Raw genomic sequence first — 27,762 nt, forward strand, 5'->3', positions numbered from 1 at the left:
ATGTAATCTTAGAAGGGAAGTGAAACCAAAGAACTGGAAAAATAAGAGAGGGGAAGAAAATGAATGCAAATTTTAGATATTCCTATGCTTTCCTATGCTGACTTAATATACTAATATACACTTCATTTGTCCTTATGTATAAGTCAGGGGTTTTATTTGTTTGGGTGTTTTGTTGGTTTTGTTTGTTTGTTTTTTAAAGAACTGTCCTGCAATTCATGTTCCCATACTCTCTAAAAATGTGTTTTCATATGCAGTTCTCTACAGTAACTGTAGATGGTGATGTTCATCAACTTTCACATTTCAGAATGGATGGTAACTGAGAGGACAGTGCAGTGGAAGTTAGAACTTTCAGAGTACCTTAGTGTCATGCATTTTTAAATTAATTTCATTTGAATTCAATTCATTTTAAGATTCCTGACAAGCACAGAAAACAAAAATTCCTTCAGAAGGGAACAGACAATGCTATGAAAATGGTAGGATTGTCATTTAATTATCCTTAAAATACTGAATTTACTTGAGAATGCAGCACATCATCATACAATGCACTACAGCAATCAAGATACTAAATGGTCTCAATTAACATAACACAAAGCAGAAAAATCTAGACACTGAAATCATCTCAGTGCGATAGACATTTTAAAAAGTTGCAATAATTATTAAAAAGCTTTCAATAAAAAGTTTAAACACATTTAAGTTTCAAAAGAATATTTTGTACATTTTGGAAAAATATAACATTTACATAACTGAAACATAAGTTATATTCTTTGTAGTTAGGAAGCCTCCATAATTCATACATTCTCTCATACATCTTATTTTAATACATCCTTTTCTCTGGATTCTAAATCTAATGCCAAAGTATCACTATTCTGAAGAAAAGCTTGTTTCTGCATTAGTTTTCTGAAAAGTCCATTTGGCTTTGCAAGCAGCTCCTCATGTTTTCCACATTCAAGAATTTTACCCTGGCCAAGGACTGCAACAAAATCAGCATTCTGAATAGTAGACAGACGATGAGCAATAATTAGGACTGTCCTCCCTTCCATCAGCCGGTCCAGAGCTTCTTGCACTAGATACTCATTTTCAGCATCCAAAGCACTACGAAGAAATAGGAAGCAGGGAGAGGAGAGAGAAGGTTACTCATTCTTTTAAGACAGGTTAGTTTTGTATACACGAGGCTTCTTTTGCTAAAACTGCAAAGCCTTGCTACTGTTGGTGAAGCTGAACCAATGGAGCTGCACAAAAGTTTCCTGGTGTGCTTCGTGCACACATCCAAGCTATAGGCATTACAAATTCTCATATTCCAAAATATGCATGGAGAAATAACACTAAATTAATTCAGTGAAAAAAGTTATACTGCAGTATAATCATCCCTCTTTAACACTTGAGATCTTAATTTCAACTAAAGATACAAAAAAGTAGACGTTTCGACCATCAAGTTACATATTACAAATTTAACTCCATGAAAAATGACACCACACTGTACCAGCTCTCCTTTCCACTTTGCATAAACAGCTTTTATCACAGGTCTCCTAAACAATTCACACACTCTAGAAAGCACATTCTTTTTGTGGGTGGAGAAAAATAAGGGGCTACATGGTTTGTGCATGGGCATGCAGAGAAAGAAAGAAGAGGACACCTCACATGCTAGTTTTACAGACTGATAATTCCCAACTTTCTATTTATTTTCTTTCTTACCTTGTTGCTTCATCTAACAGAAGAATTTTGGGATTCTGAAGAAAAATGTAAAATTGGTTATAACAGCAATTAGACCAAGTATGAACATTTCTATAAATAGAGGACTCATACAGCTTAAAACTCCAAGAGTAAGAGTACTTATTTCATCAAAATAACTGAGTGTCATTCAAAATGACTTTTAAGAAATCTAAATGCTAAGATGACAAAACAGAAACAACATTCTTCCATCTTCAAATTTTGCAAACTACAGTAACAGAACACTATTTGAAAGCTACAAAAAAAAAAAAAAAAAAAAAGGGTGGGAGATTATTTGTAATGTATGCTTGGCAGCACTGTGGTAAAAATGTTCAACTTCCTATTTGCTGCTCTTGGGTGGGTTTTTCACCCACAGATCACATAAAAGAGTACTTAAGAACTAGCATTTAATAACTCTTGCCAATTAAATAAAAAGTAAAAAATCACCAGCACTCAAATCCCTAAGAAGCCTCTTCTAAAACACAGCACATAACCCAGACTTGCTTGATGAAGTTGACAGTAAAAGAAAAGGTTCAGACCTCATCCAAAGTGAAGGGACTCCACTGAACCCCCAATCACATATATAGCATCTACTAATGTATTTTTTAAAGCTTTTTATATTACTCCCACCCCCCTCCCCCCAAAATAAAGTCTCTACTCCCATGAACTGTACTTGTCTGAAGTGCAATCAGCTTTTCAGCATTCATACACAAGAAAACCGGTATAAAGAAAAATTTCTGGTGATCTAGCAGAACTGGGCACGCTAGGATGCTATAGAGATGAAAGGACCAGAGGGAATGGCCTGAAGTTGTGGCAGGGGAGGTTTAGATTTGGTATTAGAAAGAATTTCTTTACTGAAAGAGTGGTCGGGCTCTGGAACAGCCTGCCCAGGGAGGTGATTGAGTCACATCCCTGGAGGTATTCAAGAAACGTGTAGATGTGGCACTTCAGGACATGCTCTAACGGCTGAGGTCCTGGGGTTTTTTTGTGGGTGTTTTTTGGTGGAGTGTGTGTGGTTGCTTGTGTTTGTTTGGGGTTTTTTTTTTGTTGTGTTGATGGTTGGACTCTGTGATCTCAGAGGTCCTTTCCAACCATGATGACTCTGTGAGACCTGTGTGGCTTAACCTGAGTGTAAGCTGAATGTAAGCAAGGCTCACAATTTCCAGCTAAGCATCAGTCCCAAACTGCCTCCCTGTGAAGCCCTATGTCTAGTCCTTTAACCAAACTCAATGTCCTTCTGATCCTCAGACTTCTCAAATTCGCACAGCATGTAGCCTGCCGTAAAGCTAGAGCCATGACACAACATTGTGCCTGAAATGGCATCTTGTCCCAAACCCAGATGAGCCCCCCTCAAAGCCAAGACAGGGCAGCTATAGTGCTGGTAAGCTGCAACCCAGAGAATCAACCCATGAGTGACAGAGATCTGAACACAAAGACTGAAGTGTCATGTAAGAGTTTACTATCACCTTATTCTTAAAGTCTTCCTTTATGCTTGACCTGGACTTATGAAAGTGATCCATTATACAATGATTTACCACCAGTTGTGGCAAGAACTATCAAAAAACATGACTAAAAAGCAGGAAGAAGCACTTACGTAAGTAAATGGTCTTCAGTTAAACTACTAAGCCCTTTCAAACTTCCTCATTAATGTAAGAGGGACAATTTTCCTTTTAGAAAAATTTTCCAGCTCTCCCATTGAAAAGCTTCCTCCTTTTTAACCCTTCCTGCCTCCCCACAAAGTAATTCAATAGCTATTTGGGTGCTGGCTCACCTTGAGCAGAGCTCGAGCAATTGCAATTCGTTGCTTCTGTCCACCTAGGGGGGAAATCTCAGTAAATTGAAACAGGAAAACAAATGTGAAGGAATTTTAACTGAATGCCCAGGCTGGGCAGAATTAGGCACATGTACTTTCGTGGGCAAATAGAGATGAGAGAGGGGGGTCTTTTTAATACTTATTGCAGGCTATGCGTTGGAGAAAAAAACTGGTAACAAAAAATAATAGAATTTTTACTTCACTCTATATAGTATCAAGACTTCTAAAACATATGTTTTTTAAAGACATACCTGAAAGCAGAATGCCTTTTTCTCCAACTACAGTGTCAAAGCCTTTGGGAAAATCTCTGATAAAGCTAGCAGCGTTAGCTATTTCAGCAACTTTCTGAATCTCCTCTGCAGTCACAGTAGAAGGATCCTCTGCACCGTAGGCAATATTTTCAGCAATGGAACAGGAGAACAGAATTGGTTCCTGATAAATTAAAAATATTAACTAATATGGTAGCTCTGTAATTGCATGCCTGTATTGTCTATACATAATTTTTTATATGTATACAGCATTCCTTTTTTATATGTATACAAAAGAATATGTAAGCTAATTAAAACAATTAAAAACTCTCTCCTAACACCAAAATGGGCAGTCCAAACCAAATAAAAAATAAGTTGCTTTTTTAGCTGACAAAATGTGACATAACCCTCAATTTCTAATAGCTGAGGAAGAGTTTAGAAAGAACTATTCATCCAAACATCAGCAATACCCCTCTTTGTACTTTATGATGTATCATAATTTGCAACAATGATGATTCTTCTTTTAACAATGTCTACACAGATTTAGTGTAATTTTGTGTATTTAATTTATGATAAAGCTTAACACAGAGGACTGGCAGATGGGACAAGTGATGTACAACAGGAAAATGTCTCGAACAAGTCTGCTCTTTTTATAAAATAGAGGCATGCTACAGCATCAATACCAGTATGAATCTCCAACCAGTAACTCAAGTGAAATACAAATATTCAGAAAGAATTATGCTAATGGGCCAACAGGAAGATAATTTTTGCACAAAAGTTTTTTGTGCCATTATTACATAAAGCAGATAGTTTGAAATGCAACATGCACCCAGTTATCCTTAATGCTTTTAATCAGAACATCAACCTAACAGTTAATTGCACTGTGAAGCATTTGGGGAGATGACGGAAGGAACATACATAGTTTAATTGATCAAATATTTTATTTTTCAAAGACCACTGAACATCTTTCTGTATTTTCAATGTCTAGGCATTGCTAAGGATAAGGCATTATGAGAGTAAGCAACAACACCACTGTATTTTCATGCTTTCTTATCGGAATTGTGTTTGCCTGGAAACAACACAGAGCACAGAAGGTCAGTTTTCAAATGGTTATGGTAAAATATGATTGTGTAACTTCCATTAATGCAAAATGTGATTAAACATTAGGCTTTGTTTTATTTTTTTTTACAGCAAACATCAAGATGGTCACACCTACGCCATTTCTGACAATGTACTTTCCAATGTCCACATACACACTTTTCTTTCAAGCTAGTATTTGGAATCTCTATGATCATGTAAAAACAGACTACAGAATAATGGGATTAGCTCAAAATAATTATTTTTAGAATAAAGCATGCACAACAGCAGTTAGGAGTTTAAAAGCTGAAAAGTGAGGCACACCTCATCGATTACACAAAATTATTTAATTCACTTAGAATTTTTTTTTTCCTTCCTTACCTGACTGACTGTTCCAATCTTTGTCCTGAACCACAGTGGATTTAGCTGACGGATATCAAAGCCGTCAATGGTGATAGTACCTTAAATGAAGAAACAGTAAAGTCAGGTGTGTTTGACAAGTACTGGGAAGAGGCAGAAAGAAGAGACCCTGGGGAATCATGTACTGGTGGATCAGAAATGCGAAGCTATGCAGGCACTACTGCAAGATAACCATACACCCCAGAGGGAAGCTTGGTGCATTGATGGAGTAATCGTATCAGGACCTCAAGCACAGGAAACCCGATGGTTTATAAGGTATCTGAGATGCAAAGCATCATTTGTCATGAATGAGAGCAACACACAAAACATACCTGAGGTAGGATCATACAGCCTCAGCAGAAGGGATACGATTGTCGATTTCCCTGTACCACTTGGGCCAACCAGAGCCATAACTGAGCCAGCTGGAATGGAAAGGCTAAAATCTTTGAAAACTGATGTTTCTGGACGTGTTGGATATGCAAACTCAACATCTTTGAATTCCAAAGCACCTCTGAATGTGTCTTTGCCTAATGTGATTCCCTCTGTATGACAAAGAATAAAACACAAAAATGTGAACAGAAACAACAACAAAAAAATCAGCTCAGCACTCCTAGAATTTGATTTACAGACGCATAACAGAAATATCTATCTCCACAGTAAATCTAGGGATAGCTGCAAGCCACAATTCAGGACCACAGGGTTTATATTTCAGCCATGACTGAATCAGTGTGGTACACCCCTCCTTCCTGAATGCAATTTCACAGGCAGTGAACCTGTAGGCTACTTACAGCAACATGGAAAATTTGCACTTAACAATGTTCACTTCTACTGTAATTATCTGAAATTTTAAACATACTATAAACAATTTAAGTTTTGTCAATTAGGAGCAATGAAATAAAATGGCAATGTTCAAGGCCAAAGTCCTGTTGCCATAGAACAGATGCAAAAAGATAAACATTGCAAATCACTTGCTGCCCTTTCACTGAGCCACAAAAGTCACCTGAAACACCCTCCTCTTTCAACAAGAGCAGTTCCCTCTCCGCTACCTGTTAACTGTGTAGCTTTTAAGCAAGGGCTGTCACTGGATTAAAGCTGCTGCTAAGTTTGTTGCATTAATGTCAACTTTTTTTTTAAGTGGAAAGGATGTTCAATGAATGCAGGACAACGGTGTATTCAAAGACCAACCAGAGGCATAATTTTAAGGCAACCATTCACTGAAACGAAAATTTCCATTTCTGAAACATCGTAATAAACCATCTTAAACAAACTACTGCCCATGTTAAATAAAACTAGCTTTTTTCTGGAGCACAGCATTTGATTTAAAGAATTACCTTAAAAGACTGTCAGTACTAGAAAAAGTTTATAAATAGGTTAAGACAAAGAAACACAATTTCTTCATGCCCTGTTAAATCCCAGCAACACATATCCATACAAAGCAAAATAACTGGACAGTGATGTTGCATTGCCAAAGAACAGTCTCACTGACAAAAGCTCCTGCCAGTTTTGTGAAAACTGGCAGCACCAGAGCAACACCCAGTAGTGCCTGTTCATGCCAAAGACATGCAACTCAAAACCCTTTATTTTTTTCAGATGGAGCACATGAGGAACCCCCAAGTAGCCACAGCACATGGTAGCACATGCCCATGTTTAGTTAAACAGTAACTGTAGACAGGAAATACAGACACTCATCACTAGCAATCAAGATTTAACTAGTCCTGCTGTTCCTAGAGCAAATAATTTATTTTGCTTTTCTTCTTCCCAGATTCCTGCCTCTTCTCTAGGCTTTCAGTTTAATGGCAGTAGCACAGAATTGGCAAAGGCACAAGCATAAAATTTCAGACTCTTCACTAATTTTAATCCGTGGACATACACATTGTAACTTGTTTGTTAGGTAAAGGCACAATGGTCTGTAAACCTCCCTCTGGGAAAATAAACGCATTTGTTAAATCCTTTGCTAGCAGCATAATCATTACTATTATGAAAGTAACAAGTAATTGCTTATCTTGATTCTTCAGTTGTTGTAGTGTCTATTCCATGGCCTGAAACACTGAAATCTACTGCAATACAGGAAGTCTGCTACCACAAGTCCTTCCTCTATATATTACTGTGTAAGTATCTAAAACCTATATCCAGGATTGTGCTTGTTTCTTTTTTGCATTCCAGATACAGGAAAAAAAAGACATTGTCATTTGTTCCCAAGATACTTGTCACAAACAACAGCTGGAGTTCCATGAAAATAAAATGTAAACAGGTAAGAGAGAAGTTGTTTCAAGTGGGTTTGGACAGTAAAAGAAACAGTCTCTTGGTTTCACTGTCTGATGAGCCAGGAATCAACTATAATGATTTTTTGAAACAAAGGTTTATATCCTTTCCTATGTATTCAGTTTATACTGAAAGAAAACTTAAAAGAAGCTTACTGGAAGCCTATGCTACATGGAGGTCTGAAACTTTGTCTGATTTATGTTAGGGCTATAAAATAAATATTGTTTTCTTGATGTCACTATTGGTGTAACTGAACAAATCAACACCTGCAGTGGGAAAGACAACTTCTGCCCCAATACTGCTGCTCACTCTGCACTGGGGCCACTATAAAGATGATCCAAATTTTAAAAAAACATAATGTAAAATCATATCCCAATTATGATGAAACCAACAGTTGCACTAGGTCTCTGAAGGGAACAGCAAATCATGGCAGGAAGTTTAAGCTGGCTTCATTGCTAAAGACAAGAGTGTGTAGCAATCCCTTCATTAGCTAGCTGGCAGTTAACTTTTTGACAAATGGCTGCAATTTTAACCCTGTCTCCATCCACTGGAGACAATATTGTTTCTTTTCACTGGCTATGTGAAGTCTATACACATTGAAAAGCATCCTAGGGCAGGCTTGCAGCTGTCAAGAGAAATGAGACAGAGCCCAGACTGTGACTTGGTGTCCATCAGATTAAGAACTCGATGAATTCCAGTGCAGGGAGATAAAAAGCAGAACAGAAATTTGAAGCACAGCCTTTCAAAAGAACCCCTTTGTGTGAACCACCTCAAAAGACAAAACTATTCCCTAAAGCCAGAGCTCACTCAAAAAAATATGTTCTTTTCCTACTCATACTCTTGCAGCAGCCCTTAAATACTTCTAAATCGGCGGACCATACAAAACCTAGACATAAACTAGAGTGTGGACTGCTCATGTGGGCTCTGCTATATTGGATTTCTTAACAGCACACAGAGCTAGTGAAAACTCATGTATGACTTACTCAGTGGCATGCAGATGATTAAATAAAAGAGCAATTCACATAGAAAGTATCTTCTACAAGCAGCTCATTGAACTACTTTGATGGAGACAGGTAAATGCTGTTTATACAAAATATACTCTATACTGGAAGGTGCAGTCTGGTTTCCAAACAATAAAACTGTAAATAAGGTGTTGCTGGCAATGTATTTTTATTTACTGCACTTAAATATTACTAAATATTCTGAATTATTTAAATGGAAATAAACCCCACCAAATTTTCAGCTTCTAAAACTTCTGACTGAAGGAAATCATCATCTGTTTCATAATTAGGAAAAGTCGTAAGAATTTCTACTGTATCGAGTTTCTTTCAAAAGAGTGTAAGTTGGTACTAGCCCTCTTTCTGAAGTACTGGCGAGCAATAAGGGAAAAAATCAACCTATGAACAATAACAAACCAAGGACTTACCATTAAATGGGAACTGAGGTTTCCTTTCAATAAGTTCCAACAGACGGCCACCAGCACCTAGTCCTTTCATTAGTTCGGAATAAAAGGAACTTAGACCTAAAAAACAGTAGACCAGTATTCTGCATCCATATGGAATGGAAGACTTAGGAGACATTACATTTGCATTGTACTTTTCATCACCAGCATTGAAGTATCAGGCATATAGGGCATCTTTTACTCCAACACTTTGTAAGACACATTGATTTAAATCCTACCTAGTCTCACTTCAGAACTACCAATAACCCTTATCGACCATTCTTATTTATAGCTGTAAAACAAATCATTCTGAAAAAAGAAAACGTAAAAGAAAAAGAAGGAATTAATCCATGCACACTAGAGTATACTCAAAAGCAAAGCAACTCTTCTTCATTCATCTGTCAGGAAGAACAGCATCCAGCCTTAGGGAAATAACCTTGCATCCAACCAGCTATATTTTCAAAATAATTCAGTAGAACGGAGCACTCCCAATGCCCCTCTTTGTCAGGTAGGGTTATCCTGCTATAAAAATTCCTGGTTGGGAGAGCATGAAACCTAAGACTGAACTAACACTTGAAAAGCTACATAGATAATGGAAAATATAAATAAATGTCTCTCCCAAGTCAGTGTGCTTCAAATATTATTGGAGAAAGCAAAGTCTAAGGAAAAGGCTTGCATAGAGCACTGGGCCCCAGCTCATAGCAGCTGTGAGATTCTTCTTGGAGCTGGCTTGGATGAAGGGCATTTCAGCTGAAATAAACACAGAAACCAACCTAGAATGAAAAATGGAGTAAGACATACATACAAAATTACTTATTTCAATTTTTGTGTCCTTCAAATTAGAGTAACCCATTTCAAAATCTCTGAATTCCAACAGAATAAACGTACAGAATAAACCACTTCCACCTTAAAGTGTTCAGAATTCTCTCAGGAGGGCAGAAAACCCAAGGCCTATGAAAACAGGTTTACTGGTTTATTCTTGCTGAGCAACAAGCACAGCACAAGTTCATAAGCCTGTAACTACAAACAGGGCATTTCTTCATGCTGCTGCTGAGGACTATGTGAAAGCTTGCAACACAAAAGCAGTAGTCATGGTGAGAAGATGTCTGCTTGGAAAAAAAGAGCCAAAGCATCTATATCCTTGAGCAGGGCTCAAGGAAGAAGGTACGAGTCTCAGGGAACACCCTGAAACCAAGACACTGAGGTTTGCAAATTCACAAGCACTCATAAAAAAGCATTACATAATATGGACAGCAAATACTAATTAGAAAATTATTTTCATTTTCTTGACCCGTCTTCAATATTTGGTAGAAAATACAGCAAACTGTTACAACAAAACGAGGCAAAGTCTCAAATTATGCAGTGATCTTTACAGTTCATTACTTGAACTCCTGCATGTATTGATGATGACATATACCGAGCAGACTGAGCACTTTTAAGATTTATATACTTTGTAGGCTTCAAGGGAGGAAGGCCTCTTGGGGTAAGTCACCTTTACTTCAGAGTCCCCATGGGAACGAGCTCTGTGCAGAACTATATTCTTTAATAATCTTAAGTAGAATTTTAAAATATGTTTTTATTACAAATAAAAGCTAATTCAATTACATTTTATCAGTGTTTCTAAGTGCCAGCTATCCATCTGTTGATCAAACTTAAATTATTTAAGCAGAGAAGAAAGGGTTTCAGTAGTTGGAACAGGTATCAATGGCATTTTTATATCCAAGGAAGCAGGTTTTGTAAATTTTGCTCTCCAGCACATCTTTTTTGCTTCCCATGACAGCAAGCTTCATCTTAGAAGAGTACAGATGAGCTGGACTGCCCTGCTGGTCTATCAGAAGTAACAGACTCATTTTAAAGAAGAACCCTTATAATCAGTTGTCAAACTTCAAACTACCTTATCTTCATTTTTGCCTGTGTGCAGTAGTGAAGACTACTCTGTCAAAAAGATGAACAGTTTGTTTCTGGGCCAGTAGATTACAGAGTCTGGGCTTCAAGGAGGAGTCAGTCAGTAAGGAAAAAAAAAAGGTTGGCAACTTTTGTAGTGTATTGCTGGCACTGCACTTATTCTTCCAGTTCATGACAATCTACACTAAATTACAGCTAAATTCTACATGTCTTTCTAACTAGAGTATGTTTAGCACAAACCCACATTTTGTAAAAAATACCAGTATTCTTTCTTTACATAATATATCAAGTATCTCATTTTAGACCCAAAGAATATAAAAGTAATATGTATCTATCACATACACACATTGAAAAAAAATAACCTGTATTCCTTTGGAAAAATTGAAGGCTTAAGATTAAGTTACAAGTTAAATTATTTTCATTAACTCTTCAGAGAAAAAAAAATAACAAACATATGTATGATTTCCTGGGAAGGTAATTTGCAATAGACTTTTTAAGACAGCCACATCTTTTAAGAGCTTCTTCCCTTCTGCCCCCATACTGACTGTAATACTTTGAACTGAAAAAAACAAATATCTAATGTCCATACCTCCAATGCTTATTCCAACCCAAAAAGCATACATTAGGAAAGATGAGAGTTCACCAACTGTCATGTAGGCACTGCCCATTAGTAATCCTCCTTTGTATAAGACTGAGAGGACAATTAAATTTCCAGAAAAGCCAGTCTAAGGAAAAAGAGGAAAAGGCAGAATTTGTCACATACATCTTATATTTGACCCTCTAAAATGTTGTTTCAGAATTTCCCTCCTAAAGAATTCCCATAATATCTAGATTTTTAGAGGACTGAGTTGAATTTGAACAAAACCAATTCTAAAGCAAACCCAGCCAACAGCCAGCCAGCAGCACTGCACTGTGCTATCCAACAAGCATTTAAAAAGCAAGCAATTCATTTTTTTCTCCAAGATGGAAAGGAACACCAAACATTATTCTCAGCCATCATTAAAGGAGAAGAGTTGAAAGTCTGCCGTTATGTTGCAGTTTTAGAATACTATTAGGCAAACTCACTGCAAATTGTTCTGGAAAAATGCAATCCCACCCTCCCTCCCCCACCTGTGCACTTCCCAGCTTCCTTTGCATTGATGCTCATCTCATCAAGAAGCCAAACCTGTAAAGGCTAAGGGTGGGATAAGTTTTCCACTGGTTTAGTCCCCTGAATAGGAGGCATGGGCTCACATAAGTAGTACCAAGCTATGGGGTGAGGGGAAGAAACAGATTCAAGCTGGCTTTCTCATACCACGTGTATCTTGAGGTGCAGTTTCACAGAATCACACAATCTTAGGGGTTGAAAGAGACCTCAAAAGATCATCTAGTCCAACCCCCCTGCCAGAGCAGGATCACCTAGAGCACATCACACAGGAACGCGTCCAGGCGGGTTTTGAATGTCTCCAGAGAAGGAGACTCCACAACCTCTCTGGGCAGCCTGTTCCAGTGCTCTGTCACTCTCACAGTAAAGAAGTTTTTTCTGATGTTTACAAGGAACCTTCTGTGCTCCAGCTTGTACACACTGTCCCTTGTCCTATCGTTGGACATCACTGAGAAGAGCCTGGCTCTGTCCTCCTGACACTCGCCCTTAACATATTTGTAAACAGGGATGAGGTCACCCCTCAGTCTCCTCCAAGCAAAAGAGGCCCAGCTCCCTCACCTTTCCTCATAAGGGAGATGTTCCACTCCCTTCATCATCTTTGTGGCTCTGCGCTGGACTCTTTCAAGCAGTTCCCTGTCCTTCCTGAACTGAGGGGCCCAGAACTGGACACAACATTCCAGATGTGGCCATTTAGCAATGTAGCAATTTAGACTGATTTAAGTCCAGTCTTCCCACAGTTTCATGTAGGTTCAATTTACACTCAAATAATTTACTCACAGATTTGTAACTATCCTAATGAATTTAAAAATAATTGGCATAACATGGTTGGTTTACTTTCATCAAAATATACTTACTGCTCCAAAGAAGCCTGCCCGAGCTAATGCCTCATTTTTAGCCAGTTGTAGCACATAATCAACTTTATTTGTATACTTCTCCATTTCAGCTACTTCTTGTCCAAAAGCTCGAACTGTTCTAATGTTTCCAATACGCTCTTCAGCTAACTACAGTAAAGCAAAGAACAAAACAAATATACAAAGACACACAATTTGGAATGTTCATTTTACAGAAGATTTCAAAGTTAAACCAGTATAATTATGCTGATCTCCAAATACATTCCTTTGGATACCAATGGAAAAATTCTCATGTCCTCCTACTCCCCTACCCCCTTTTTACTTTTTATTCTGTTAAGTTAAAAGTAAATTACATGCCCAGGCAGTTTAAAAAGAGCTTCCAGATTACCTTGACTCAAGTGCTAGCAGAGAAAGAAAAATATAAAATTAGGCTTAAAAAAACCCCCTTAATTTGATGTGAACAACAAAAAAGGTTACTAATCACAGAAACTTGCAATAACAACGTGGGGAGGAGAAAAATAAAAAATATTCTATTCTACACTAAATCATGCAAAAATGGCTGCACTTATTTCCCAAAACAATTCCACTCATTTGATCAAAGCAACACTGGTAATTAATTTAGATTAACTAGTAATGTCCCATTTCCACTTAGAATTTTAACTTCTAAACCGTAAAGTATTAATTCTAGAAGTACCTCAACTGCAACCAATAAGACTAAGTTTTTAGGAGACACTGTGATGGTCTTACAACAAACAAGGCCCCCTTTTCTGAGTTAAAATATGCTATAAAAATATAATTCTCTTTCCTCTATTCCCCATTCCACCTGAAAATTTGAACAGAACACTAAAACTGCTCGTTCATGTGAAGCTTCACACCTGGTTTACAAAGGTATGAGTTTCCTTTCAACTCAAGATGATGAAGATAAACAGAAAAGAGCTAATCCTCCTTCTGCACGGTCAGTTTGCAGAAGTCCCACACAGGACATCACAAGTTTAAAACAGCTGACAACTATGGCATTTTAACTAGTCTTTCCTAGTTTCTGACAGTTTTTCCCCACTCTCAACCTGTGAGAAAAAGGTCTCTATCACTACTGTTTCTCTGATAGTGCTTTGCAATATTTCAGTGCAGTCTTCAAACACAATAAAGGCCCCTCTATAACAGCCTCTTTAGAAACAACAGCTTCCTTGATTTTTCTCCCAGATATCTGGGTACGTGCTAAGAAGCCTGGAGAAGTTTTAAAAATTTCAAGCGTCATAAACATTAAAGAGCCGACAATACAGCGAAACATCATGGATTCATTCCAAGGAAGTATGTGCTAGCAAAGTTTTTTTAGAAGATGGATCCATCTAGGACACTTCTGATGGCTTCAATCTCATAGTTCAAGAACAGTGTTTCTCAAACCCAGGTACTAAATTATACAGGACTTCATACACTGATTTTTTTTTTTAATGCTCTCAGACAGCTAAAGCCTAATTTCTTTATTCTTTCCTACATTTCAAAATTCCCAGGGCCTGGTACCTCCCCATTATATTGTTATGGACAGCTCTTCACAAAGCATGGTTGCTCTTGAGATCCATGAGTAAGTGTTACTAAGGTTTACCTTTCATACTGTTCAGGTCCAGAACTATAGGCTCAGTGGGGCTTAGGGCAATGAACAGTACAGTTCTCTTCAGAAGATCTGGAACTTCAGATACATTAACTTAAATACACTAGAGCACCTTTGAAGTGTCTGTTAAAAGTTTACCTGTGTTGCTTCTGCAAGAGAATCTTGGGTCATTTTAGTAAGTTTTCGCAAGTATCTTCCATAAATCACAGCCAGGACAGCCAAGGGTGGCACAACACTCAGAACAAATGCAGCAAGGCTAGGAGACACAAAAAACTAGAAGAAGAAGGTATGTGTCAGGGGTTAACATTCAGATCAAAAATAACCCACTTGAGTACTGAAGTGCAGCTTCTCTCGATAGAGTTTTCTAAAACTAGTAGGATTGTAATTTAGTGCTGCCATGCTTTTATTTGTCATGTTTTATTTCTTCCAGCAAAACAACCATTCCTCCACAGTGTTTGGGAAATATATCCCACGGTTAGAACAAAGGATTATAAGCAAAGGGGCCTGGATTTAATTTCTAGCTTTCTCACTCGTTCTCTGTGTGGTCTTAGCCAAGTCTCTTAACCTGCCAGTAACCAGGCCTACTAGGAAATCTCTTGGGGATGCTGAAAGACACAAGCTATTATATAGCTTCTAAAGAGCTTTCAAAACTTTTTAAAAGATGGTGCAATACAGAAAGTTTAACTAGAGAAATATCATACCCTACTTCTGGGCAACCAAAGAACAGATGGAGTAACCAGTGTTCCCTAGCACCCACACATGCTCATAACCTGGAATAATGGATTTAATTTACTGTTGCAAAACCTTATGACTAATAACAACAATGATCATCAAAGATCCTAAAGAGATTATTTTAGTAAGGTTTCTTGAAATAAGATCTAATATCATTTCACTTCATCTTCCTTTCTGTATTCAAAACCAGAAAACTCTCCAGAAAAAGTAAAAATTTACTTAATTGATGTTATAATTATTTCATAATACTCTCTTATTTCTGTCCAAATTCTTATGGTCCACCTTTGAACACTGCATAATGGCTGCATTTTTGAGTAGGATGCCTTATGTAAAGTTATTCCAGCTAATCTATGGTAAGATAAAATCTTAGACGACTCTGTTTTCTTAGATAAATACAGAAAGCCACAATTTGTATCAGTCACAAGGTATTAAAGCTTTAAAGCTTGATAGTAGAAACTCTTAACAGCTTCTATTAACATCAATCTTGGAAATTTATTTTATGAGGAGACTTTTTGCTATCTGCTTTTAACTGCAGGCAGACAGCAGAAATTGCCAGACTTTCATTGAAAATGATTGCCACCAATGTATGTTTTATCAATAAACATAGTAAAATTAATGCCACATAAAACAGCAAAGGAAGTCAAGTGTTTATGTAAATTATCTGACCACCAAGGAATATTAACGAAGGCACTGCACCGAAGCCTTTATTGAACAAGCTTCATACCTAAACATATTCTTTACTGACAGACTAACGCAGAAAGACTAACACTTGCAAAAGTTATCAACAGCAAATTGATATTCAGTGCTGCCTTTGCTCACCTGGACTTTAGCCACAATCAACCCAGTTCAATGACTTTCACATGAGGCCCTTCACACCCTGTTTTACATACAACCTAAAATCATGTTATCACTGATTTTAGTATCTTCAGTAAGAACAAAGTTAAGCTATTTGCCTCCTATACTTTGCTTGATAAATCTGGGCAGCAACAGTAGTTCATTTCAAACCTTCATTCTCCATATTTTGGCTTTTAAGTAAGTATCAAGTGACTACAGGCACATCATCTACTGCAGTGTAGAACATAAAAGTTACTGCAGATGACTGGTAAAAATACACTTGTATCCAAGAACACACAACAGTTTCTGGACTGAATCACATTCACACATTACCTAACAGAAGTGAAACAAACTTGAAACTAGAAGTGACAAGCAGGGAAGAGACCACCCTACCATCATTCCAACTCCCACAGATGCTTGTGCTCCTGCCCTCAGCCCATCTGAAAGGTTTTCAGTCACTGAACGGCCCAAGAGGGCTGTATCTGCAGATAAGCGGTTTATCAGCTCCCCTGTTCTGGTCTTGTCAAAGAAAGCCGTTTCTTGCTTCAGAATAGAGGAGAACAGGCTTGTTCTCAAACGTTTCACAATTCTTTGTCCTGTCAGAAACAGAAGTCAGTCAAGCACAGCACACAACACTTTAAACAGACAGCAACATTAGAAAAATCACAGGATTATAAAGTACTGAACAAGTCACGTTACAGAGTTTTAATATACCAGAAAAGAGAGAGCTTTAAGATGTCACATCACAGTAAATAAAATTAATAATTATTCCAGCAGATTTATCTTTGCACCTCTGATCTGGTAAAGAACCCTATGGACTCCAAGAAGATCTCTCAGCCAGTGCCAAGAATTTAGTTCAGTTCATTAGATACCCTGACTCTGTGAAAAAAAGATGACTCTCAGTACAACTTTTTGCTTCTGTTTTTACCTGAAGTCTGCATGAGGTAGACACGAGTAGCATTAGCAGCAGCACCACATAAAAAGATTCCACTCAGCAAGGCACACAGGCTGGTCAGGTTGTCAGTTAAGTCTTCACTGGGATTTGTATAAATAATATCAATAACTTTTCCCAGAAAGAAAGGGGCTGACATGGTAATGACACTGGAAACTGTCAGAAAGCCAACAGCAGCTACAAAACAACAAGAAAGGAAAATTATTCTGATTTTGCAAGATCACCAATAGTACATATTGAATATTTTTTTCACTTGAAATTTCTATTAAGCTTGCAAGTGCCACTATTGAATAATTAGCATTCTTTTAGACACGGTTCCAATGTTTTGTCACTGTATGTAATAACTGAGGCAAGGCACATTTTAAGATCCTGAAAGCCTCTGTATATAATCACAGTCCCGGAATTGCTTCTCTTGTCTAACCTTCCACACAACCATCCAAAAAAGTTAACTTTTCACAGATGTCATCCTTAGAGACCGTTAACAGCTACCAAATTTTCTCTATCTGACACACAACCCTTCAACTGCTGTTTGGCTTGGGTTTTATTATTAATGCTTGCTACTGTATTAAAGCTTCAAATTGTCTATTTCTGAGATAACAATGGACTGAAGTAAAGATCTGACCTGAGAAGTGTCTAAACCATGCAATTTTATTGGGGCGGGGGGGGGGCAGAATCCAGCAAAAAAAGCATTTGGTTTACTTTTGACTGGCAAAATCTATATACATTTGTTTTGTTTTACTATTGTTGGTCTGAAAAAAAAAATCCACCAAACAGCATAAGTTTGAATTAGAAGTACATTTGCTGATGAGCAGAGCTCTTGAATTCCAGTTGCAAGATCACTGGTGGAACAACCTGTGTAGCTCAGCTGACACTGTATGAAAATTGCAATGGATCAAGACTTAGCCTTTTGAACTTTAATCTGCAAAGAAATGTCTTGAGCCAAGAATGTAACTCCATTGTGAAAAGGCAAGCCAAGCTTGGGAGGCTAAAAGCTAGAAAAAAACCCGTCTTAATTGCAAACTGAGCAAACTTGATACAAAAACCACTGAAGCACAACAAACAATGTCATTTATACAGAAAAATTTTCCAACGGTCAAGCCCACTCTTAAAGCAACCATTCATAGGATTGCTGCAAAACTACTAGTAGATAATGCTCTAAAGGCAAACAGACACTATACTGAAAATCTTGAAGTTGCTTGAGTTTTCATTACATTCTACTGAGCTTCCTGTATCACTTCTATGATTAAGACAGCAGAGAGCCTCCCAGGAGAACACTGCTCTAAGCAGTATTTTCAACATCTGTCACAGACAGTTTGATGCCCCTTACCACCCCCCTCACACACCTGGAAAGCTTTGTTTCAGTTTTCACTTGACGTGTAAATGCAGCTGTACACTTACGATGAAGAATTCAGGGCCCAAAAAATTCATACCTGCCACCACCTGAAGCAAACACTTTTCTGCACCAGAGCAGCCCTGGGAGAGCTCCACACACTGCCCAAACAAGCTTCATGATCTTTCTGGTGTGTTACACCTCTGGCCAGCAAGCATGTGAAAGATAAAGCACTTGGATCTTTAACTTGAAGCTAAAGAAGCTGTAAGAAGACAGACCAAAAAAAGGGAAAGACTTCCTGCTGCAGACATGTGATCCATGCCACAGTCATCTCATAAGCATATTATTTGCTACCTAAAACTTTGTAAGAATGAGTGGCCTTATTAACAGGCTGGCTGCATTGGTTTATTCAAGCTGTGAAGCAGCAGGGAAAAATCCCAACAAAAGCTAGGTCATCTCCTGTCAGGAAAAGCTGATCTATAAGGCAGCTGGAGATGGTCAAAAGCATTTCTTATAAGCACAGTGCATCATGACAGCTCAGTCTCCACTAATCCAGACAATTTCTCAGTTACAGATGAAACTGGACATCTGAACTGCATATAAAAATATTCACTGAAAAAAAGAGGACTGCTAGCTAAAAATTCCGTATGCCTCTGTCTAGTGGTATAGCCTCCCTGACTTAGATTTACCTTCAGCTCTTTTTCATTCAAACTACTATGACTTTCACTGTAATTACTTCCAAAAGCCTTAGATGAACTAGAGGCAAATGGCAGTACATAAACCAAACTGAAGACTGCCAAACTAGTCAAACACAAGACAAAGTGTCAATAATGTATTGGAACAGTGCAATCCTAAACCTGAAAGCTTATGTAATCCACATGTCACTTTTAATTTTCCCTTTAAGCAATACACCTGTCTTTATTAATTTAATCACAAATCACATGCAAAATAAGGTTCCCTAACTGAAATTCTCACTTCAGTTATACCAACAGAACAACCAGAAAATAGCAGACACCAAGCTGTGTCTCTTTTTCCTTTGTTTGTTTTAAGCTGTGTGTGTTTTAAGCTAACAGAATGAGTGTTTGCCGATTCCTATTTCTTCATTCTCCTCATTCAAAGAAGAGTTGTCATTGCCATAACTGGCTAAAGGGAGGAATATGAGGTGTTCAGCAACCAGATACAAAGACAGATGAATTAAAATAGTTCAAAACAGTCAGGGATGAAGGACAGAAAAGTGAGGTAATGATTACATTTGGCAGTGTGTGGTAAAACAGCAACAGGACACAATACCTAGTTTCTACTACTCACTAAGTTAATAAATATTACCTCCCAGGATGTTGTAAGTATTTTACCGTTGTCATTTGAAGATCAGGCCTAGCAGATCAGAAAGCAAGCTTTAGATTTGTAAGAAGTACCCTTCTGCCAGCAACCAAGAATGTCTCTACTTTTCCAGTTATCTGTACAGTTCAAATGCACAGTGACTTTTTTAGCCTGACACTGAATTTCCAAAAGGGCACTTGGAGTGACAAATAAAGTCCACTGCATTCTATCCTGTGCACAGGGATCAGACTCTTCACTTGTTCTTTTATGAAAGATACGCTGATAAATTTTATATTTATTGGCTAGGTAAATTCCGTTTCTGTTTGGTGATCCTGTCCCACAAAGAATTAGTTCTGGATTAATATAGGGAGGTTGAAGGACTGGTATCAACCCTGCACAGAGCCAGTTCCACATATATTTAGTTCAAGATAGAATCTTCTTCTAGAGTACACTGTAAGCACTGAAGGATGTTCTGTAGCCTCTAGACTAGGTATGACTAGTCTGGTGTTAGTTCTGTGTTAAAGTAAATTAATACATGATATCTGGACTGCACCTATTATTATGCAAGAACCTTTGAGAATCGTCCTTTATTAAGAAAAACTGAAATGCTGTGCTCAGAAAAAAATACAGCCATATACTGCATTCCTGGTGCATTTTGGAAAGTTGCTAGCTTTTTGACTGGAGTTGTCTTAATTTGCAGGTATTGTCAATACACTGAATCTTGCAAGTTACTATTTCCAGTGATGATCACAGTTTTTAGAAAATGTTTGCAGGAGCATTCTATAGGTAGTTTGACCTGGTTATTGAATCAGTGGTGTTTTTTTATTTTATTTATTATTTTTACAAGGATAAAAGAGCAGTTCAGTTTTTCAAACGGCAAAGACTTTTTTGGTACAACAACAACACAGTTGCACAACACACTGAAAATATCTTCAAGACAACTCATGAAAAGGCTGGCATACTGTGGGTCATCTGACTGACCAGGATTATACAAGAGTTTGGAAAAATTAACAGTTGCAGGAAATGGCTGTGGGACAGAATTAAACAAGAGACACAAACAACACCTTTGAGATAGTATCTCAAGAACGCGACCAGTATCCAGGGTTTGGAGGGCACAACAAGATGCCAGCACAGAAGTGAGCCCCAGAGTATTGGCTGGTGGCATCCCTCATGCTCAGAATATCTACATGATGCAACTTCTGGAAGAAGTCTACCACTTCGAAGCATGCCTGCTCTTTGAGTCACAAGGTGTTCAGGATTGACAGAAATCACCCTCAGTGCTTCTCAGTGAGATTCCTATGTGCAAACAGGACAGATGTGCCAGGAGCCCCTTGCTATGGAGCAAAACAAAATACCAAGGAGCCTTTGCAGAGCAGACTACAGGCTTGCCACAAGAGCTTTCAGAGCTCCTGTTGTTAATTAACAAGAAGAGTGTCCAACCAGACAGAGCAGAACACAGTGATTTGAGGAAGCCCAATAAAGGGAAGAGCAAATAAGACGGACACTTTGCATAGGAGGGAAGAAGGAAGAGGTATCAAGGCACGCAGCCTGATGGAAGGCCTCCAAAGAGCTGTGCAAAGCCTCCGCTTGAAAGCAAAGCTGGAGGCTTGACTCCAACTGTAAGCAAGCATCTTCACTCTCAGGAAAGATGGCATTGCGACTTTACGAGCTGGCATTAACAGTGCTGCAAGCTAGTCTTTTGAAGACATTCCAAAACCGGCTTGTCACACACACACCTGTTTAAGAATCCATATACTTTTTTTTTTTTTTTTTTGCCATTGTGGAAAATATTTGGATAACTCATGACCCAAGCACAAAATGTAAAAGCAAGTGAGGGTGGGGGGAAGAGGAATGCTGTAATTTTTACATCTAAAAGCTTACTATCCCATCAAAATCCACAATAAATACAGATACAGCAGAAGTGTAGAGCTCACTCAGAAAAGTAGGACAGCACTACTTATTTCTGTATTTTATCACAACATGTTAAAATAACATAAACCATTACTTGTGCACTCATGGAATTTAGTTGGAGATATTTAAAAAAACATAATTCTTTTCAAAGACAAAGTATTTTCAAATTTCTATTGTATTTTCTTGATATTTATTTTCCTCAGCCTTAAAAATCAGCCAAGTTTCTAATCATCAAAAGGTGGAAAGCAATAAAATAACTCAGGTTTGCAGGAGGAAATACAACTTCTTTTTTTTACCATATGTTTAAAATGAAAGCATTTAACTTGCTTACATTTTTCTTGTGTAAAAGACAGTCTTTATTTAAGACCAATCTATTATTCCTTCTGTCTTCACAATTTACACAAATAAGCAGCGCAGAAAAAAAAACTTTCCACAGACAAGTTGTAAGCACCTAAATGAGCACAGTGGTCAGCAGCTACCATTTCTGCCGTGTCTTGACTAAGCAGCTTCATTAACCGTTTACCACCAATGTAAAATAGGGAACAACCTTATTAACCACAGAAAGCACACTTTTTGTGATAAAGCTGCAAGGCTGCTTGGACATTTTGTGAACTTCATATCAAACATTGACAAAATCAGTAGAAAAACTCGGGAAGGGGAACAAAACACATGCAGCCTTTTCAATTTCTAAAAAAGGCACATTGCACGTGAGAAAACAACCAGTCACTTACCCCTGTATATACTATACATACAAGAATTACAATTTTAAAGCCGTAAGAATTGCTTTAAGAAAATTCAAGTTACATTCGGTTGTTGAGTTGCTTTCAGATGAGCAGAACCACCTCACAGAGTAACAAAAAAACAGTGACCACGTACATAGACTCTAGAAGTGAATCCAAATTTTCTCCTGGAATTTCCCAGGTGCTGGATGACAGCACAGAAACTGCAAGTTTTATAACCCTGGAGTTCAATCCAGGTTCCAGAAAGATAGGTAGTCTAGTGCCTGCACGCCTGTTTCCCCTTCTGCTCCTGCTAGCTTCCTTCTCATTGTGCACACTACAGAATTTGACTCGCTGCCAAGGTTGGAATGGGTGTATGAAAACTGATTCTTCAGAGATGCCACTTGTCTAACTTTTAATTAATTTTTAAATGGAGAGGGGGGGGAAGATATCCTTAACAGCATGTGGATTGCCTGATGATGTTCACATTCATGCTACAAAGCTTGCAAGAGCAAAATTTTCAAAATTAAACCATTTAAGTGTTACTACAAACTAAATATGTATTATCTGTCTGATTCAACTTCCTAAAATAACTGAAGTTTTCAAAGATACTCCTACTCAAGTACTTGACGCAAGAAATGTCAGGTTGTAGAAGTATAAATAACCAAAAGCCTGACTTTACTGTAGCAATACTCACAGCTGACGTATCCTACATTTTTATCTGCATCTTGTACAAAAAAATCAAGTTGCTCGCTACCCCAACCACCCCAAATAAATTATTGAAATAGTTTCTGAACTACAAAGACAAATTAAAAAATTCAGGTAGTCTTAGGTACAACACTTTGATTTTTTTTTTTTTTAAATTGCCTTTCTGTAAGAATTGTTTTTATATATATGTGTATTGCTTATTAAAACTACAAAAGGTAAATCTACAGCAACCCAGTATTTCTCATTCAAGGATGAGAAAATGCATCACCTGGCGTAACTTTAAAGTACAGAAAAATCAGAGTATGAACAAGGCAGTGCTCTTCTGATTTCATGGCAAATTTTAACCTATAGGAAAACAGCTATTACAAATTATGCCAAAATTCTAAAATAAAACTTCTGAAATAACATTTCTTGCACATCATTAGAGAAGACCTGTGTACAAAACAAACCTTCTTACTCAATGTGTAGGAAGCGTTATACAGGAAAAGAGCCTAATTTGCTATTGGATTAAAAATTTCAGAGTTCCTTGAGCTTACTTTACAATTCAATAGTTCTATTGTTTCCTTCCAGTGTGGTTTGGATACAGCGCAACAGACAGATTCTCACAGGGAGAAACAAGGAGGCAGACGGAAATAAAAGGGATCATTTTGAAAAGGCATTTTTGTGGCCTCACACACACACAGCAGGATTTAATAACTCCAGCACTGGCTCTGTCCTTTTCCCTGGGAATTTAATTTAACGGAAGACACAGGTTTACCTGACCTGACTGCACAGGATCAGCCCGAGAATTCCTAAAATGACTTCTCTCCTTTGTTAAGCCTGAGAGGTATTACAGAATTAACAGACTCCTAATTTCACTAACAGAGTGAACTCCTGTCACAGTATTTAGCCATCTTTTAAGCACTTTTAATAAGAACAACAAAATTTAATACATTTGAGCTCTACCCAGCTCTAGAAGTAACAGGACCTGACCCATGGAACACATTACACTGGTCCTTTTTTTTTTTTTTTTTTTTGACAGTATGATATTTGGTACATTTATTTTTATTCCTAACAGCCTCCAGAGGGTCAGAACCTCCCTCTGCAAGGAGAGTGTTGAAAGAGGTGCCATGTGCCAGTGCACTGGAACTCGTGAGCCAGCAGATGGTGAAGAGGCCCTGCGTAAAACAAGATGCAACCGTCTCTTAGGGTGCCAGTCACATTTGGAACAGGTCACCTTCACCCCTGTACCTGCACCTCCTCAGCTGATACCATTTTCCCACTGCCCCAAGATGAGTGACCCTGGTCTTGGCTCAACTTCCTCATAAATCAGCCTCTGCTCCTCAGGCCGCCACTGTCATTACTGCAACTACATCTTCTGCAACCGTGAATTTCAATGCACAAGGGCAATGAGCAGAATATCACAGCCTGTGACACCTGGAATCACAAAAGTGTATTATCACTTCAAGTGGTAATATTACCAACTAGTGGTTATATAAAATGCAAAAGATCTGGAAGAGCTCAACTTTCTTGCAGAGCAAAACAGCACCTGTGAGCCTCTGAAGAGATTCCACAGTATTTGCTTACTGGCTATGTGGACTTGAAGAGGAAATTACACGTTCTACCCTTGGTTCATTGTTTCATACAGTGAAAGAATTAGTCTCCCTCTTCCTCCGAATGCAGGAAAAACAGAGATACTGAGTTTTTAAGGACTAGTTTCCCAGCACAAAAATGCAACAGGAACAAAATGCAACATATTTTAACATATTTTAGATACAATGTGCAGATGTGATTTCCCTACAACTGCCTGTAAGGCATTCTGCCCATGTTTGTTATCCCTGCGCTCTATAATGACCCCAAGTATTTTCCTTGTTAGCTTTTCCCATCCTCTTACTTAATTACAGCCTAACAACAGAAGTTTTCCCTTAAGTAGGGTGTCAACAAAGAAGACAAATTTTACAGAAATTCACTCCTCTCCCAGAACCAAGACCCACAGAATGCTGAAAAGTAATTACGACATTTGTGTATTTTTTCCACCCTCATGATTTTAGCACATCAAGTTGTTGTGTTGTGGGCATTTTTTTTTAAGCTTTAATTCAGGCCATTTTATTATCTCAAAACACAAAACTGCAGGTAGCTGATTTTAAGTAACTGTGATAGTCAATGTACTTAGTTGGATAAAACCATTAGTAACCTGCACAGATTAAGGTTACTTAGCCCTATTTTAAAACATAATTACAAACAAGTCTAGCAGAACTGTTTGTCTGTGACAAACAGGCCAACAGCCAGTGCCCAGTAAAGGCAACTAAATTAAGTTCTCAGTTAGTTAGGTGCCTTTGGCTTCTAAAAGCTATCCCTAAAATAGCTGATTTATTTGTTTTAATTGCAATGGGAAAAACAAATAACTTTGCTGTAATCAGCAGGTCACCTATCTGATCAGCAAAAATCTTCACCAAAATCTGAACAGACTGAACATTACTGGCAAAGACCCTTTTCCTTTTTAGTCCTTAAGTTCATGAAGAAATATAATACTGAGAAAGACCGAAGCCTTACTGAACGTTTTATGTTTCCCTTCTCCATCCAGCCCTATCTCATCAGTTTTTCCCTGCTTTTATCCTGCCCACTCAAGACAGTGCTATTGGCTGTGTAAAAGAGGTGTTCGTGGCATAGAAATACTTCTAATTTCTCATAAAAATTAACTTGCATCCGAATTATTTTGGCTCTGTAATTGCCAACATGTAATGAAGTTCTGTAACTATCCGCTGTGAATAAAACATTGTACAGAGTATTCCATATTTCTCAAAACCACCTCTTAATGCTAGTCTAAGTAGCTCTCCTCTTTTCTCATATACTCATCCATGGGAAATACCAAGTTTTTGCAAAGGCCTACAGACCTCACACTGCCATGAAAGAATAGATGCTGTCCATCAATAAAGGTCAACAACAAACCACATAATTTGATATTATTTTCCAAATAACAGCTATTATCCTGTTACCCTCACGAGAAGCAACATTAAGAAAAGTTTGTTCCTACTCTTTGTATATACCATCACTCTGTTAAGGGTGCAGTTTATACAACCACGGTGCTTAACTTCACCATGAAGACAGTAAAACTAAATAGTTTTCAAGACAACTGAAAAAAAAGTTCAGGCAAAAAACGGAAGCCAGAACTTCAATTTATATTTAGAAAAAACAACCTTCGGATTCTCAGTTTTACTTCATTCCATGTAGTCTCAGGCCCCAGGTTTATTGCAGGCTGCTTGTGAAGCCAGCGCTGAACAGAGAGGCAGGCACAGACCAACACGACCAGAAAAAGGGAAGAGTTCCTAAGTTCCAAAACTTTTGCCTTCCCTTCAAAACAACAACAAACCGAGAGGCGGCAAGAGGACGAGGGGGAGACAAGGCACGTCTCCAGCTGCTTGCACCCATCAAACGCTCGCTCAAACATTGCACGTCGTGCTCCAACGCTACCAGCACATAAATACGACCATTCTCCGCCCCGGGCTGTGTCCCCCGCACGCTGGGCAGGCGGTGGGGCAGGACCCGCGCCCCGGGAGACCCTCCGGGCGGCCCGAAGGAAGGCAGCCCCGCTCGCCCCCTCCCCGCGCAGTCAAAGCCCCGGGGCGGCCCCCGGCGCGGCCGCCGCTCGGCCCCGGGCCGGTACCTGTCAGTCTCCAGCGCTCGGGGTGCGCCAGGGCCAGCAGCCGCCGAGCCTCGAAACGCGGCGGGGCGCCCGCAGCCCCCCGCGGCGGCTCCGCGCCCGCGGCGGTGCTCAGGGAGCGCGGGGCGCTGCCAGCGGCCGCGGGAGGCGGGAGGAGCGGGTGGCTGCGGCAGCGCGGCGCGCCCGGCGACAGCGGCAGCAGCAGCGGTGCGGGGGGCGACCCGCACCTGCCGGCCAGGCGCGGCGGGGCGCGGAGCCCGGCGGCCCGGGCCCAGGGGGGCGGCGCCGCCCGGCGCAGCAGCGGCAGCAGCCAGGGCAGGCGCGGCGCGTAGCCCGCCATGTGGCCGGGGCACGGAGCCGAGGCAGCGGCGGCGGCGCTGCTGCTGCTGCTGCGGCCGGTGCCCGCCGCGCGGCTCTGCGGCAAGAGGAGGCGCCTCCGAGCCGCTGCTGTCGCCGCCGCCCATGGGCCGGCAGCCGGGGCCGCGGCGACCCGGGCCCAGGCCGGCCTGCGGCGCGCTGATAAGGCTGCGGCTGCCGGCCTCGGGCCCGCCAGCGGGGCGCGCCGCCACCAGCGCCCTCTGCCGCCGCCCCGCCCGGGAGGGGCTGCGCTGGGGCTGCAGCCCGCTGAAATGGCGCCCGGGGCCGGCCTGCCCGCTGGCTGCAGGGTCCCACCTGGGAGGGAGCCGGCGGCTGAGCCGCCCGACCCCGGGAGAAGAAAAGGGGTACTCAGCCCCCTTCGTAGAATGACCGAATGGCTTGGGTTGGAAGGGACCGTAAAGACCATCTAGTTCCAACCCCCCTGCCACGGGCAGGGACACCTGCCTCTAGACCGGGTTGCTCAAAGCCCCGTCCAACCTGGCCTTGAACACTTCCAGGGATGGGACATCCACAGCTTCCCTAGGGAACCTGTTCCAGTGTCTTAGCACCTCCACACTAAGTAATTTCTATCTAGTGTCTAACCTAAATCTTCCCTCTGGCAGTTTAAAGCCATTACACCTTGTCCTGTCACTACCTGCCTTTTTAAGAAGCCCCTCCCCAGCTTTCCTGTAGGCCCCTTCAGGTACTGGAAGGCCTCTGTGAGATTTCCCCAGAGCCTTTTCCTCTCCAGGCTGAACAACTCCAGTTCTCTCAGCCTGTCTTAATAAGAGAGGTGCTCCAGCCCT

At 39.7% G+C, this 27,762-nt stretch overlaps 1 protein-coding gene across 1 annotated transcript; it reads right to left on the bottom strand.

Moving 5' to 3' along the window:
• Positions 1–471: 471 nt before the first annotated feature.
• ABCB10 (ATP binding cassette subfamily B member 10) lies at positions 472–27,143 on the bottom strand. Its single transcript, XM_051613761.1, has 13 exons — positions 26,603–27,143; positions 16,948–17,148; positions 16,413–16,615; positions 14,592–14,726; positions 12,851–12,997; positions 11,442–11,577; positions 8,933–9,028; positions 5,577–5,786; positions 5,227–5,306; positions 3,772–3,952; positions 3,479–3,522; positions 1,693–1,727; positions 472–1,092 (listed from the first exon to the last, which is right to left on the bottom strand). The coding sequence occupies exons 1-13, from the start codon at positions 26,937–26,939 to the stop codon at positions 810–812; spliced, it is 2,088 nt and encodes a 695-aa protein (XP_051469721.1). The 5' UTR covers positions 26,940–27,143; the 3' UTR covers positions 472–809.
• Positions 27,144–27,762: the final 619 nt, after the last annotated feature.

Source organism: Apus apus, chromosome 3 (genome assembly GCF_020740795.1).
Source record: "Apus apus isolate bApuApu2 chromosome 3, bApuApu2.pri.cur, whole genome shotgun sequence".
NCBI lineage: Eukaryota > Metazoa > Chordata > Aves > Apodiformes > Apodidae > Apus > Apus apus.